Consider the following 16,410-nt stretch of genomic DNA (forward strand, 5'->3'; position numbering starts at 1 on the left):
TACATAGGACACTCACAGTCCAATGGTAACGATATCATCAGCGTATTCCAGAATCTGGGTTGAATAATAGAAGATAGTTCCCGAAGTATCCACCCTCGCGTTCTGGATGGAACTCTCTAGCACCAAGTTGAACAGGAGACAGGCTAGTCCGTCCCCCTGGCGCAGTCCGTCCCCTAATTTGTTTTTGTAAACGGGGAGGAACCTTGAAAAGGCATGCAACTTAAGGAGTCGAATGTAAGGGCTTTGGGTTATGTGGGATTCATCGTGGCCGAATTAAGCGGGTTGAGATTCCGATGCGACCGCGCTAACATATGTCATATGTGCGACCAACATCATCAGCTGCTGCATCAACATCAAAAGCAGCAACAACATCAACAGCTGTACCACCTAAGCAGTCACGGCTTCCGCCCATCACAGTTAGCAACCCTAGGTTCCAGGAGTTGCAAAAAAAAGGTGGCAAAGGTCGAGTTCCTGATTGTCGGTGTGGGAACAAAGGTGTTGACGCGCAGCGAGGAGGATTATGCAGCCGTACTCACGTTCTTACAAGCGGCAGATTGTGAATTCTACACTCACGATCTGGCTCGAAATCGGCCGTTCAAGGTGGTTGTTCGAGGACTACCATTGCTCGACGAAAAGGAGATCCAGCAGGCGGTGACCGACGAGGAAATTCATGTTGAGGCGGTGTACCGCATTAAACGTCGCCACGAAGGAAGCGGGGACAGCGGCAGTTGTCTCTATCTCCTTCACATAAAGAAGGGCACCACGACGCCAAAGTGCGCTAATTGTGGTGAAGACCACAAAGCCAATCATCCTGAATGCACAAAAAAGCACTCTACCAGAAGCTCTAACACCAGGAGAGCAGCGTCGCTCAACACACCAAGGAAGGAAAATGGCACCGCCACCACCGCTCTCCTCATATCCTCCGATCCGTCGAAACGGACTAAATGTCGCTCCAGCCGCTCCGAAAGAAAGAGTAGCAGCTCCGGAGATAGCTGCCTTACCATCGGACACTCAGGGAGACGGTGCCGGCCTCTATGATGCTGCAACTTTAATGCAGATCTTTTCGCAGATGGTTGAACGGCACAGTGTCTGTCGCTCTCGTCGTCAACAAGTCACCGTCATCGGAGAGTTAATACTTCGATATGGATGCTAACCTACGCATTGCAACTTGGAACGCAAATTCGGTAAAACTGAAGAAAATTCCACTGATAGTGTTATGGCCCAACCTGCCTAACGGCTAAGGGCACTCACCGAAGACAGGCAATGGTCTTCGGGTGATGTGTGAGTGTAGCAGGTCGGGCCAGAGAGAGAGCCGAGCGGCAAAGTGCATTATTATACTGTAGGCTACCGCACGGGCAACAAGAGGAAATAGATAAAGGCATATTCCATATCAGCAGAAAGACGAAAGTGTACTGTATTCGATAGAAGGGTGGCGATATCACAACAGATAGATTTTCTTCGGCGTCAGAATATCGACGTGATGTTGGTGTCGGAGACGTACCTTCGGCCCGACGAGAACTTCTCCCTTCCTGACTTCCAGCTGGTTCGACTGGATCGTCCTGGCAGCCATGGCATGTGATCATTATCATTCGTCGAGGGATTGCATTTCGACATCTACCTCACTACCGGACGAGTGTTATCGAGGCGATTGGAGTGGAACTGCGGACTGCGAGTGGCAACATCTCTCTCATTGCAGTGTACTGTGCAGTTCAGTGTACTTTAAACAGTGGTTTTGCCGCTACATTCAAGCATGACCTCATCTCCATCACGATCGCGATCGCGTCCTCGCGTTTCGTGATCGGTGGAGACCTGAATGCAAAACATCCTGCTTGGAACAACATGAGGCGGAACACAAATAGCATCACACTTTTCGAGCATTCACAGGAGGAGCACTATGCTGTTCATTTCCCCGACACCCCTACGTTTTTGAGAGGCAGCCTTGATCCCCATACACGAATACTAATTGTAGAGAGAAACCGTCTTAGGCGCCAGTAGGGGAAGGTAGGTAAAGACGGACACGTTAAGGGAAATGGTAAAAATCTAGGGATATATAAGCGCAACGACCATGAAAATGTGCATACATTATCTTACACTCATGTTTTATCAGAAAATGTGTTAAAGCTTTTAAGTTTCCATCGATTTTTGCGTTTTTTTACGAAAGAAAAACATGATTTTTTTCGTGCGGTTTTGAAATGTTCGGGTAAGACACCTGGTATGGGAAAGATGGACACCATGAAGGGTAAGATGGAAACCTGCAGAAAACGTTGGAAAGTGAAGAGTTTTACAGTATTTTAACAAATTCTATCGCTTTCCATGTCCTGGTACGTTTATAAACCAATTCTTGGCCTATTGCAACGACGATTCATTCAGCCGTGGTTTTAGGAGTTGTAAGCACCGCTTGTTTTTGAGCCGGTCTCGTAGTACAGTCGTCAACTCGTATGACTTAACAACATGCCCGTCATGGGTTCTAACCCCAAATAGACCGCGCCGCCATATGTAGGACTGACTATCCTGCTATGGGAGGGAATCAATTAGTCACTGAAAGCCAAGCCCACAAGTGGGTACAAGGCAGGGCTTGACCGACATCGGTTGTTGAGCCAAAGAAGAAGAAGGAAGCACCGCTTTTAATATATCGTAGAATGCAGCATCTAAAATGTATTGAAATATCGCGCACTTACAGCTGACGTTGCTTCAGCTTACAGAACAACAGTCTAGAAAACTACCTTTAAGGAAATTACTACGCGAAAAGACCACGACCCCAGTATTTTTTGAGGGACTTGTTAATAGTTTAATCCATTTTCCACCATGTCAAAATTCAACATTTGATATTTGTAATCCCATAGAATTTCTCATCTATTCCTAAACGATGTCGTATCAATGCCTCATATTTTAATTGCTTAAAGTTGTCCAAGTCGTGACAAGATATTGGATTTTGTGAAGCGCCTCATCAGCGTCGAGCGAGTAATAGTATAACGAATGGCTACTATTTTGACTGATGTTTCATTTCTCGCTTATTTCAATACTTTCTCTAGTTGCTGATTGGTTTACAGCTTCGGAATACCCATATTTAAGGTATTTGAAGAAATCCATTCATCACCAATTGATACAAGAAGTAAAATAAATCAATAAATTTGGTGTCCATCTTTCCCTAAAACAAAGTGTCCATCTTTCCCGCTTTGATGTCAGAATGTTTAAACCACCAGAAAACAATATTTTGTATTGCTTTTATTCTCGTTCTTTCGCCATTTTTTTCATTAATGATCACGACAACCCATTCATGAAATAAAACTTCCGGAAATATAAACAATACAAGTTGTAGAGCTTAAGATCCGCAGTAGTCAAATTAGATCCACAAGGGTGCACATGATTGAACATTTATTTTGTTCATGGATTTAACCAATTTTATATATGTTATGCCAAAAATGTTCTCAAATGTGTTGTTCAACTTTAAGTTAGGATGCTGCATTGTTGGTTTTTTCGAAAATTACCATTTTGATGCATTTATGAGAAGTGTCCATCTTACTCGCAGTGTCCGTCTTTACCTACCTTCCCCTATCAGTGTACTGGCGATGTGTCCTTCAAGAGCTTAGCTGCAATTATTGCAAGCTGCAAGTATTGCAAATATCTGCCCGTCTTGAGGTGGCACGGAATGAAAATTTCTTTCACGGAATGGCGAGACTAGATACAAGGACCCCAGCCTTTTGGAAAGTGGCCAAGGTTTTGAAGAACAGGCACAAGCCCGTTCCTCCTTTGGTTCGTCCCTCTGATAACCTGATCTTGATCACACTCGAAGCGAAAGCAAATGCTCGTGCAGAGCAGTTCGCCAGTGCACACATGCTGGGCTTAAATATGCCAAGCCCCTTTGAGGCTGATGTAGATGACAGCTTGTCCTTTGTTGATGAGGCACAATCATCGACTCCTCGAGATAATAGAGTCACGACTGGGAAGATCCATTGAGCGTTGAAGCGGCTGAAAAACATGAGGGCCCCGGGGTTTGATGGGATCTTTAACATACTCCTAAAGCATCTACAGGATAAGGCCATTTGCCTACTAAGAAACATCTTCCAGAGATGTCTTAAGCTGGGTTACTTCCCGAGTGCATGGAAGTGTGCAAAGGTGATGCCCATTCTCAAACCTGGAAAAGATCCGACAAACCCCGTGAGCTATTGCCCAATCAGCCTGCATCCTTCGCTGGGAAAAATTTTCGAGGGGATTGTATGTGGCGCTTTTACAGGCTTCTGTTGAAGGTCGAGAGCATTTCCCTTCGGATCAATTTGGTTTTCGATCTGATCACTCTACTGTACATCAATTGCTTAGGTTAAAACAATATTTTGAACGGAAAAAGAGGGTGAGCAAGTCCACCATGGTCGCAATGTTGGATGTTGAAAAGGCATTTGACAATGTTTGGCATGATGGACTTGTTCATAAACTCGTCACCTTTGGCATTCCTATGTATCTGGTAAAATTTATTTTGAGCTATCTGCAGCAGAGAACTTTCAGGGTAGCGCTTTGCTCGACATTATCGGACTCCCGTTTAGTCTCGGCTGGTGTGCCTCAGGGTAGTTTATTGGGACCGCTATTGTACATATTGTACACTGCGGATATTTCGATGCTTCCTGAAGGTAGCCGGATGTTCTTGTTTGCTGATGATATTGCTATCGCGGCAAAAGGTAGGTCTCTGGTGGAAATGAGAAGACAAGTACAGTCCTGCTTGGACATCTTTGTGCAGTATGCTGCTAACTGGAAGATTCGTGTTAATGTGGCTAAGACTCCAGCCATGGTTGTGCCACATCGACTAAAACAACCCTTGATCCCAACATGGCAAACCAGACTGATTATCAATGATTTTCCGATTGATTGGACTGAAAAGGTGAGATATCTGGGTCTTATACTGGATCGTAGGATTCTCTCTCACGGACAAGTGGAGAGGTACAGGTACACTAGCAATAGGACATTGTACAAACTCTGCAGGACAATTCCAGTTGAGGAAGAAATCCTTAAATTAACATCAAACTTCCTGAACAAATGTTCCACTTCTGAACATAGAACTATCCGGCTAATTGCCCAATCAAATCTAGGAAATAGGACAATTTAGGGTTAACTTACGTTAGGATAGACTAAGCGTAGATTATAAGTAAGCATTTTCCTTTATCAGATAGTGGTGGGGGAGGGGGCGGCAGAGGGTGCAACTGCCACCGCGACTTGGCCAAGGATGGAGGAAGGGGAAGGAGGAACAAACCGGTGAAAAATTCGACCGGAAATTGCCACAGGAAAGGGAAGGAATAGAACCTGACTGGTTGTTGGACGTGCCGAACTAACCAGGTCGAGGGAGGGGGAGGAAGCGACTGATCGTTGGACTGAGCCGAACTGATCAGGTCGAGGGAGGAGAGGAAGCGACTGATCGTTGGACTATGCCGAACTGATCGAGTCAAGGTGAGAGGGTGAGGAGGGGCCAAGGGGGGAGTGAGCAAATTGACCAACTGCGCCAGAGAGCGCCCAAGAGTGTCCAGCTGTAGCTACCCGCCAAGGACTACCGAAGGATTCTAGGGCTGTGTCGAGTTGAGGATATGAAATAAATTACGACTCCGAACAATTTGCCTTTTCTCTCTAATCTCTTGGATTTATTTCTGCGCATCCTATGAACTAAACACAGTCATGCGCCTCTAGCGATTGTTACATTTGATTACAAGGTTACAAATTACATCATGGCTCCTTATCGAAGGAACAGTGGTAATCTGCCATGATGTTGATTTTCGCATCGATTGGTAGTCCTGCAGGTTGCATATCTGCAGGCGGATATTTGTTACAAATCCAACAGATAGCGTAGCAAACAATTTTCAAAAGTAAGCTAGACCTTAAATTAACGCAGAAAAAACGCCGCAAAGTACAATGCCCTGTAACATCTTTTGGGGCAAAAGAGCCACCTCTATTTGGCGCAAGTGTGTCATCACATTTCATAGGCACGAGCAGTCAAAAATCGTTGTAGCGTGCAGCGGTGCACAATTATGAGCAGATTCCGCCTCGGATAAACAGACCAGTAATTTCCATATTGCGGTACAGTTTGTGGTCAAAAAGGGTTCATTGGTGACTCAAGACATGTAGGAATACATACACTAGTGCCATACACGTAAAAAACTCCAATAATCTAAGAAATACGTTTGTTTTAACCAGGTGACCGTCTTGCCCCATACGAGTAGCACTCTTGCCCCATAGCCCTTAAAAAACGTCTTTTTAGACCCTTTTTAAAACGCATTTCGCAATTTCGAACACTTAAAATTGAGGTCAGTTCTGTTATCGTCATTCCAGGCTCATAGATATCGTCGTCCATAAAACGCTTCTAAAATAGTTTTTTTTGCACTTATTTCAAGCGAAACTCATTTTTAGTGAGGAAATATATGTGAAAAGGTTATGAGATTTAAATTGGCTTTTGATAAACAAGTTATATTGAGTTACAACATGAAATGCTTAAGATGGCACAGTTGCCCCAAATTCTTGCCATCCGTCTGGGGTCATCGTTTGCGCGATCAGCGGGGTTGACCGGCGAACACGCCGTCACGTGGTAATCAGCAAGATTAGAGAGCACACAGGATAGGTAATGGCGAGAAGATCGTTTTATGTAATTGTAACCCTATGTTAGAATATATGTTTGATTATGTATCCTTATGTTAAAAAGTAAAGAGCGTGTACCTCAGTGTCTATAACAGAAAGACAGGAACTTAACACATATGTCCTTCACTTCTTTCGTCTCATCCTTCTTAAAGCCAGTTACTTCGTTGGTACCATTTATACTGTCTTTAAATCTGCATTTGATCGTGTTAGCAGCCATCCTGTGCCTGCACCGCTGTACCAAGACAGCTTGCATTGACAGTTTGTACTGTGCTTGTAGAGGTGTGTGTAACTAGGACACGGTGTAGGACACGATCGACTGATCGTTCTAGGAATCGAGAGAGATCGTTGACCGTCCGGACAGAAGAGACCACCTTTTAACGTGTCATATTTATTTGTTATATTTATATATTTTTTAATAATGGTGTTAAACCTGTCTTCCATCCTGAGTGTTTCCTCTGTCACGCACACGAATTCAAATTCTTTCTCGCTGTATCCTTTCCTAGTGAGTGTGCTTTCTGGACCATATTTCCTGTTGGTATGCTCGTAATTTCCTCACTTTATGCCCTGATAAGTGTAACGTCATTTCGTTTAGTCGTTCGCAATGTGTCTAATCGTTTACTATGAATTCTGTGCATGTCAATCGTGTGTGTGTAAAAGGCCTGAATCTACTTTCTGTACTGTGATCGTAAAAGACCTCGGTGTCTGGCTTGACAATGCTCTCACCTTCAGCCACCACATTGACTCAATTGTGAATAAAGCGCGGAAAATATTGAGTCTCCTAAAGAGAATTGCTAGCGATTTTTCCGACCCGCTGGGCCGGAACACTCTGTTTTGCTTTCTGGTCAGATCGATTTTGGATTTTGGCGCTCAGTAATCTGGTCCCCTACAGCTCGGATCCACGATGAACATATCAAGCGGGTGCAGCGATCGTTCACCAGGTTTGCTATATGCAAAATCCAGGGTTGATTGTCCTCCCCCCTTATTTTTTGTTAGGTTAGGAACATAGGTAATAGTATTATTTACGTTTTTACAAACGTACGAACAAACGTACAGATTTATATAGAAGTCGATTGGAAGTCGGAGTTCAAATGGTGCCAGAGAGCCGCCTAACTCATATGTTGTCACCGTGCAGCCAGACATCCCGCCCAATAGCGTCGCGCCGAGAAGCGTGAAGTCAAATTCGATGACATTCGATGATATTCAATGATAGATCCATACAAAAACAATCAGTTTCACGGCGAATATTTTTTATTTGTTTATATAATTCTTGTCTGCCAATGATGGCCCCACAACATATCGTAAACTCTTCTATATTAATGTAGCGCAGACCTTCAATAATAGTAAAAATGGAATAGGGGAAATCAACTTCTGCATAGAATAAATTAAACCTGCGTGCCATTGCTGATATTGGCTCATTTGCCGCATAATTCGTGTTATACCTATCTACATACAAAAGGGACGATGAATGAGGACTAGAGCGAGGAAAGTGTGTGTTAACTTTGCTTAAGAGTGCGTCAATTTCTCCTTATAGCAGTTTGACCATAAGTATTGTTTTAGCCTTTTTTACGACGTTTCTTCACCTAACAGTAAGCATCTTGTTCTATGGGGCAACGTGTCGCTATTGATGATGATGATGATGATGACAAATCCCACCTCTTACCCCAACACAGGTTTGAGAAGGACGGAAGTATTATTATTATTATTATTTTTATTAATCTTCAACGGGCCGTATGGCCTAATTAAGATGTAACAGTTCAATAAAAAAAATACATAGCAAAAACAAGATTTGCATCGCAATTCACTGCGGCCACGGCAAAAGCCGGAGACGTTCCTTGAAGCACTGAGTTGAGATGTCGAAGTCGAAGCAATCCGAGACAGTGTTGAATACAGCCGACATGCGGAACATAAGGTCTGACCGACCAGCACTGGAACGGGGTTGAGCGAGCCGTAGAGTTTCTCTAGACCTAAGTGTTCGGGATGGTGCATAGATATCGACTCGATACAACAAAGGCGATGAGTCGATAGAGCCATTTAGCAATCCAGCGATGAAAGAACACTGTGCATTGCGTCTTCTAACCGAAAGAGGTTCAAGGCCTAGAAGACGGCACCGCGCAGCATACGGAGGAAGATTATTGCGATCCTGCCAGGGAAGTAGGCGTAGGGCATATCTCGTGAGCTTACGTTGAATCGCCTCAAGTCGAGCAATTGAAGAAGCGGTAGTTGGGCTCCAGACTACGCACGAATATTCCAGAACCGAACGAACGATACAGTTGTACACAGCTTTGATGCACATGGGGTTGCGGAATTCATTAGTTGTCCGGATAACCACGCCAAGTAATTGATTTCCTCTGGCTACAACGTCATCGATATGCTGTTTAAAGTTCAAACTAGAGTCAAGCAGAACGCCCAGGTTTTTGGCATGATTCTGTCGATTAACTGCAGTGCCGTCCATGAAGTAGGTCCCAGTCACTGGGCTAATGCATCGACTAAAAGACACACAGTAGCATTTCTCGATGCAGATAGTCAGTCCATTACGCTTGCACCACGAACAGAAAATTTCGATGCAGTCTTGCAGGAATGTACAATCACCTGTGTTGTTAATAGGCGCAAAAATTTTTGCGTCGTCGGCAAACAGACTGATACTGTCGGGAGGTAAAGCGAGGGTAACATCGTTGATAAACAATATGAAGAAAAGCGGGCCAATGTTGCTTCCTTGTGGCACACCCGAGCTGCTGACTATTTCTTTGGACATGTGCTTTTCAATTTTCACGATGTATGTGCGATTAATTAGGTACTAGCTTATCGAGTTTAGCGAGAAGAATTGCGTGCGGAAGAGAGTTGAATGCTGCTTTTAGATCTGTATAAATTGCATCGACTTGCGCTCCGGCATCAATTTGACTAGTGCAATAGGTTACAAATTCAACCAGGTTCGTGGTAGTCGACTTTTTTGGCACGAATCCATGTTGATACGGACTTAGGTAGCTGAGGCATGCATGTAGCAGATTTTTGTATATCACTAGTTCGAACACCTTGGCAATGGCACACAAGGATGTAATACCCCGGTAGTTGATGGCATCTGTCCTGTCGCCCTTTTTGTAAATAGGAACCATCCAAGATTTCCTCCATGCTTTGGGAAAGTAGCCATTGGCTAGCGATGCATTGAACAATTTTGCAAGGATAGGTGCTACTGTCGTTTGACAGCGTTTCAGCACGGTAGAAGGAATTCCGTCAGGTCCAGGAGCGAAGGAAGGCTTTAGTTGCGCTAGGGCAGATAAAACGATCTCACTGTCGATGAAAGGAGTGCTCATGTTAATTGCTCCAGCCGGAGTGTTGACGAGAGCAGCATCAATGGTATCGGTATCATTCATGGCCGGTGAAAAGCAATCTGCGAAGCGATCCGCAAAGAGATTGCACATTTCATTAGTGTTGGCACTTGTTGCTCCTTTGTAAGTAATGGATTTCGGTGTATGCGTGGATTTTGTTTTGCTGTTGTAGAAGCGCCAAAACGAGTCAGGCCACCTGCAGAGGTTACGTTGAATTTTACTCAATTATCTGCGATATCGAAACCTGTTATAGCTGCAGTATAAAGAGTGCGTGTCAAAGTAGATCGAGCGAGATCTTTGGCAGCGGCGCGTTTGGTAGTGACGATAAGCAGCTCTTTTTACACGTTTGAGTCGTTTGAGTGTGCGGTCCGCCCAGGGGGGGTTAGGTTTAGGACGCTGAACTGGGACGCATACAACAAAGGCTTGCAGCATGAAGGACGAGAATGAACATACTGCTTCGTCAAGTGAAATAAAATTGGAACAATGAAAGCTATTGTTAAACATTGATATCATGTCGTTCAGTTTCACATAGTCAGCTTTAGCAAAGTTATAACGATAAAATGCGGTTGTCGTCGAGTTTTGTCGAGTCGTCGAATTGCGTCGGGTCGACGAGTTAATACGTATATTGAAGTCTAACGCCGGATGGTAGGAGTCGAGAGGTACAAGCGGAACAATACTTGGAAAGACAGGCGAACACAATTTAGCTGCAGCATTGTTAGCGTAGAGCAGGTCAAGCATGCGTCCGTGCGAATTATTGATGTGATTAAGTTGCACTAATCCGTTAAATTTAAATCCATCCACAAAGGTGTTGTTGGCCAGTGAGCGCGCAGTTGGTTCATAGTGCGTGATTGATGAGTATGCTGGCGAGGACGAAGGATCAGCTGTGGACCAGCTTATGCTAGGCTGATTGAAATCGCCAATAACAAACAGCAGATCCGAAGGCTTCAGATAATACGATAATATTACTCTGATAGGTATATTGAAATATTTTGTACGAGCAAGTGGAACTCAGAGGTACTGGTCGAGTAATACACACACCCAAGATGACCAACATAGTTTCATCAAGAATAAAAGTCCATCGAATACAATGGTATTCCCTAGCATCCTTTACGTAGCCCGCCAAGAACCAACTAATGGATCCGGCGCACTACTTAGCAGAACACAACTGCGACATGCATATGGCCTGCTCCACTAGTACCAATAGTTGGCTCTAGGGCACTACCTTCCGAAGCAGGTGAACCTAATGTATCTGGAATTGGCCACTTACAATCATCAATGAGTGAATCCTGTTGTGAACTCCCAGACCGTGTGCAAACCGTAAATTCCCCCAAATAGATCCCGAATATCCACTTGTACGCGCGCGTTTCGCAAACCTATGTTGACTCTTTCTTTTTTATCTAATTTTAACAATATATTTTTTTTGTAATTTTAATTATAATATATAAAGAAAAGTCTTATCATCATCATGAAGATCGTGATAACAACTGCAGTAACACATTTAATAATGACATGGGACATGTACACATTCTGCATCTAACAACGTTAATCGCGAAACGAGTCATTTTTCTTTGAACTCTTTCAATGTGTTTGATCCAGCGGTCAGTATGTGGACATCACACAATTGATCCATATTCTAAAATAGATCTGACTAGACTATTAAACAGTGGGTGGAATTGCGAACCGTAACGACTATCGTCAATCGTTTATTTTTGTACGAATTACTCGGGGTCTCCTAGCAACAAACGATCGTCAAATTATAAACGACAATGCTGCTAACGACAGTCATTAAGACTGTCCCCAGAGAAATGTCAAATACGAACAATTTTTTAGAGTAGTTCAAATGACGATCGTTTAAAGCCTAACAACTGTCGTTAACCGTATCGACAACAATTGAGCTGGAGGCGAATGAAGCCAAAAGGCTCAAAGTCTCTATAAAAATCATAAAAAAAAATTGAGCTGTCGTTAACTTAAAAACATTTTTATTAATGATTTTTTTTAAATTTCTTATCACGTGAAAAAAGCTAAAATCTTTTTTAAGACCCATTTGGTTAAAGTTGGAAATCTATAAAAAATTAAGGTTTCCGGCAACTGGAAACTGACTTTCCCTCCGCTTACAAACAAATTTTTATCACAATATTTATCACAATTAATGTTTTGTTGATAAATCATACCGGTCTTATCAACGAGGCATGATTCACCATGCGGCAGATATTGGAGAAATTAGACACATTACATACCATCTCTACATTGACTTCAAAGCCGCATATGACAGCATATGCTGTTCCCTGTCCGATCACACGCGGTCGATATCGCGCCAACAGCCAGGGTAAAACTGTATGACGCTATGAACTCTTTTAGCATCCCGGAAAACAGATAAGGCTAGTTCGAATGACTATGACCAACGTCACTTGCCAGGTGAAGGTGGATGGAAAACTCTCAGCGCCTTTTGCTACCATCAAAAGTCTGCGCCAGGGGGGAGGGGCTTATTTTGTTTATTTTTATAGACTTTGAGCCGAATGGTCTCATTGGTAGATTAATTCAAAAACCTAAAATGTATGTAAGGAGTCTTCCATTAAGTCGCAAATCGGTACAGCAGCGGCACATCCATAATGATTGGGAATTCGGGCGCAGGAGTTCATTGACCGGTAGTGTGCATATGACACAATCAAACAATGCACTTATGATATTTATCCGTCCACAGGTCATATTTTCACAAGAATAGTCACCAAAGCGTATCAAAAACAATCTATAGGGCAGAGCCCAATTTCAGGCACAAATAATACATATTTGCTGTTATGCCTTGACATCAAAGAGTTATGTTTTATTATTTTTATTTCATTCTATTTAGTGAATGAAGCTAGTTCCTTCCTATGAATGTATTTTTTATTAATAAATTATCTTATGTGATTCTAATAAACAATACACAGGGACTGAATAAATTGATGGTACAGCTGCATTGGATTTTTACTACATGACTTGTGCTATTGGTAAACTTTTATTTGTTCATCCAGGCTTATTCTTTTCGAAATTTTAATTTTGCCAGTGCTTATTTAAATTAAAAGAAATATTCACTCTATTTTAAATAGGCGTTTATGTGTCAACGAAGAAAATTCATTAAGTTTTACTTGGTGAGTTCAACAATAAATCGAGATAATGAAGAATAAAAAAGTTAAGATGTTGGATTAGAACGATATTTAACAAGATATTTGTAATCCTATAATTTATGTATTTCTTCACTTACGGATGAACAATCCGATACGGCTATGTTTCTATTTAATATTATATGCATGAGTTATATGAAATTATTACAAAATGAAATTTGAAATTACATAGATGCAGTCTGAAAAGGCGAATGGCCCTCTTTGTTCATAAAAAAAATGTTTAAATAGTGACCTCAAGCGTTGTCCATATTTGTCCAGATATTCATCAGTGTACCATCAAGGCAATGAATGATGGTCTTCCCTTTTCAACAAAATTGAAGCTCAAAAAGAATTTATATTGAATGGGATTTTAATATTAAGTCTAGGCTGGAAATTGTTAAATAATTATTGTTCCTTCAGCTCAGTAGTGACCCACTTTTTTAATTTGGGCTTGAATGTGTTTCTATTTAGAAGTACTCTCTATCGAAGTAACTCTATCTATTTTCTTCATATTTTTAATATTTTTTCAAAGGTTTATTTTTTTAGTAAATGAAACGCATGAAAATGTGTCAAATGAAATGTTAAAGCAATTGTCCTGTGGTAAATCCTCTGTTGCTTTTATTTCTCAACGATCAAATGAACAGACAGATATTGTTTATGCAGATATGACACAATTCACGCCAGATAGTTCATCCAGCTCATGGTTGAAGGGGATGAACAACCATACGAGGAAAATGTAAACAATCACACAAACTATCGCCAAAGCACGATCGATCAGCTTACCCAGCCTTGCCCAGAAGTTTTCTTTCTCTTCTTGTGTCACCTATGTTGTAAAGTGTTAAACATAATTAAGCAAGCTGATTAAATAGCCACCAAATAACACTGAAATGTTTGCTGAAAAACACCGTACCTTGTAACTCAACTCAAGGTAATCTGCAGCCAGTATTAGCTCAGCCACGCGACTCTGAGAAAATGATCCTGTAATGCGATCAATGAACGATCCCGTCGTAGATTCACGCCTGAGACGCGTACGAATCCAACAGTTTAGCAGGGTAAAGATCAGCAACAGAACAGTAAACACAGTTGAACAAACCATAAATATCACTGAAATACAACAGGTGGTATGATATGTGAATGTGGTTGATCGTTGAAGACTATTGATGTGTTAATAAATATCAAACTCTTACTGCAATCTGGAAGCGTATCGCGATTGTAGGGAAGAGCCCATTCAAGCTGCTTTAGGTAGCTAAAGTGAGAGAAAATAGACAAACCAAGCAACACTTTCCTCTCGAAACTGATCGACCGTAACCAAACGATGTACACGTTGAACAATGCTAGAACTGGGAGAAAAAATTCTAAGTACGCACGAGCGTTACAACACCGACCGATGGACCTACCCAATATTGGACCAACAATGGCCACATATTCGTAGCTGGCTCGCCTCACTAACATCACCTCAACGTTCAGTACGTTGTACATATAGTTATCGGAACTTTGCACGACTGATCGGCCCGTAGCAAGGGAAATGACATTCCATTTTGGGCTTTTAAATTCTGGATTTCTGCCTAAACACACATCTAATATATGCACATCGACCTCGTCCATCGAGTTAGCCCACGTCCCGTACCACAAATTGCACCGGTGCACATCGAACGGCCAGCGGGAATAGTCAGCATCACATTTAGCGTTCATGCCACAAACGGGCAGACAAACTACTGTACCGTTCGGTGCAACGGAGCACTTCGGGTTGGCACACTCGTTTAGATCCTCTGGATTGTAGTAGCTGCAAAATGATCGAAACGGAACATTGCTATTCAAAATATCTCCCAACGAATAAACTTCACGTACGAAGAAAAGTGCCGAAAATCGGGCATCCAGATCTCCTCCGAGCCGATCGCCAGCCTTTCTATGCCACTCCATTCGGTGCTATTCCAGCGCAGATATTCGTCCGTCCATTGCTGTGGGAAATGAGAAATCCACGGCAATGAAAAAAAATGTTATCAAAACTATAAATCATTCACCATGCAAAAAGGATGGCAAATTGCAAATACGTGATCTTGAACAGTGCACGATCATGATAACCGCCTACTGCTTACCAGCTCCATCCACACGCCCAGCTGCAGTAGGTTATCCGATTCCTCCTGCAAGAAATGGAGAATGGGAAATTTTGGTATAAAAAAGAAAAGGCATCAAACAGAGGTTTTTGAGGTCGAAAGAGCTATTGCGTACAAATTCATACGTTAGCACGTAGTAGGCCACGGTTACGTTGACTGTCTGGGTGTGATCCTTTCTTGGTCGCACGTTCGTACGGTAGCCTTTGCAGAGGAGCGTGTCTTTAAGCTGATTTTCCCTGTTTTCCAATTGCTTTTCGCTGTTGCACTCGAGCGATGCTGCCCGTTTCCAAGGGTATCCATGCCAGAAAGAGAGCAAAGTAAAACAACGGACCCTTTGATCGTTAGCACTGTAGGATATACACTAGCAGTAAGCGAAAATGTCACGTACGAACACGCACGTGAAAGGTACACGGCACAACGAAGAATGCCACAGAGTAGGCTGTGTAATACCTGCCGGTAGTACGTGATTTAGCAATAATGTTATCCATCCCAGCAGGAAAGCGATCCTGGATCCAGTGAGACACCGACCAAACATCGTAGCGAACGAGTATGATCGATTGATCGGCCGGTTGGTGCGGTACTGACTGACAACTGTGCTGCTGACATGCCTTGCGCACCCAAGGCTGACACAGCCGACGGTCGCACTCGAATTTTCGTTCAAGCTGATTAGGATTAGCGGTTTCGGTAGGCGTCAACAAGGCAAATCCTCCTACCGGATGTTTCGTTTGTTATCTTTTTCCGAGGCAAGAAGGCAAGCAAAACACCACGTTCGAAGAGTGTAGGGAGCATTCTCAAAATTACGAAAGAAAATAAACAAAGTTTTGTTAAATTTAAAAATGCTACGATACGCAAGGGTGTTCATTAGGTTTTTTTGTACAACGAACAGAAACATAAAGATGACAGCTAAAAAATTGAAACCTATATAGTTTTAATCAATCAAACTTCGAATATAATCATATCATTTTTTCCAGAAAGTGATTTTGAACTTCAAAATTGTGTAACCTCTTAGGCAATCTTGTAATTATGTTTTGATAACGTAACAAATAGTTGCTGTTTAGAATACGTATTACAATAGTAAGCATATCTTTCAGGGCTTTTAAATTGGTTTCAAATAAAAAAAATTAAAATATGTGCTTCAAAAATTATGAAATATAAAGAACATACAATCCACACGTTCTCTATATGTTGTATTAAGTACTAAAAATAATCTTCAGTTCAAACTAG

General features: G+C 42.4%; 1 protein-coding gene across 1 annotated transcript; it reads right to left on the bottom strand.

Moving 5' to 3' along the window:
• Positions 1-13,666: 13,666 nt before the first annotated feature.
• On the bottom strand, positions 13,667-16,006 carry LOC120959264 (neuronal acetylcholine receptor subunit non-alpha-3-like). Its single transcript, XM_040382542.2, has 8 exons — positions 15,637-16,006; positions 15,302-15,462; positions 15,169-15,213; positions 14,921-15,030; positions 14,470-14,855; positions 14,260-14,412; positions 13,983-14,176; positions 13,667-13,895 (listed from the first exon to the last, which is right to left on the bottom strand). The coding sequence occupies exons 1-8, from the start codon at positions 15,719-15,721 to the stop codon at positions 13,728-13,730; spliced, it is 1,302 nt and encodes a 433-aa protein (XP_040238476.2). The 5' UTR covers positions 15,722-16,006; the 3' UTR covers positions 13,667-13,727.
• Between the last annotated feature and the right edge of the window lie 404 nt (positions 16,007-16,410).

Source organism: Anopheles coluzzii, chromosome 3, assembly GCF_943734685.1.
Source record: "Anopheles coluzzii chromosome 3, AcolN3, whole genome shotgun sequence".
Classification (NCBI taxonomy): domain Eukaryota; kingdom Metazoa; phylum Arthropoda; class Insecta; order Diptera; family Culicidae; genus Anopheles; species Anopheles coluzzii.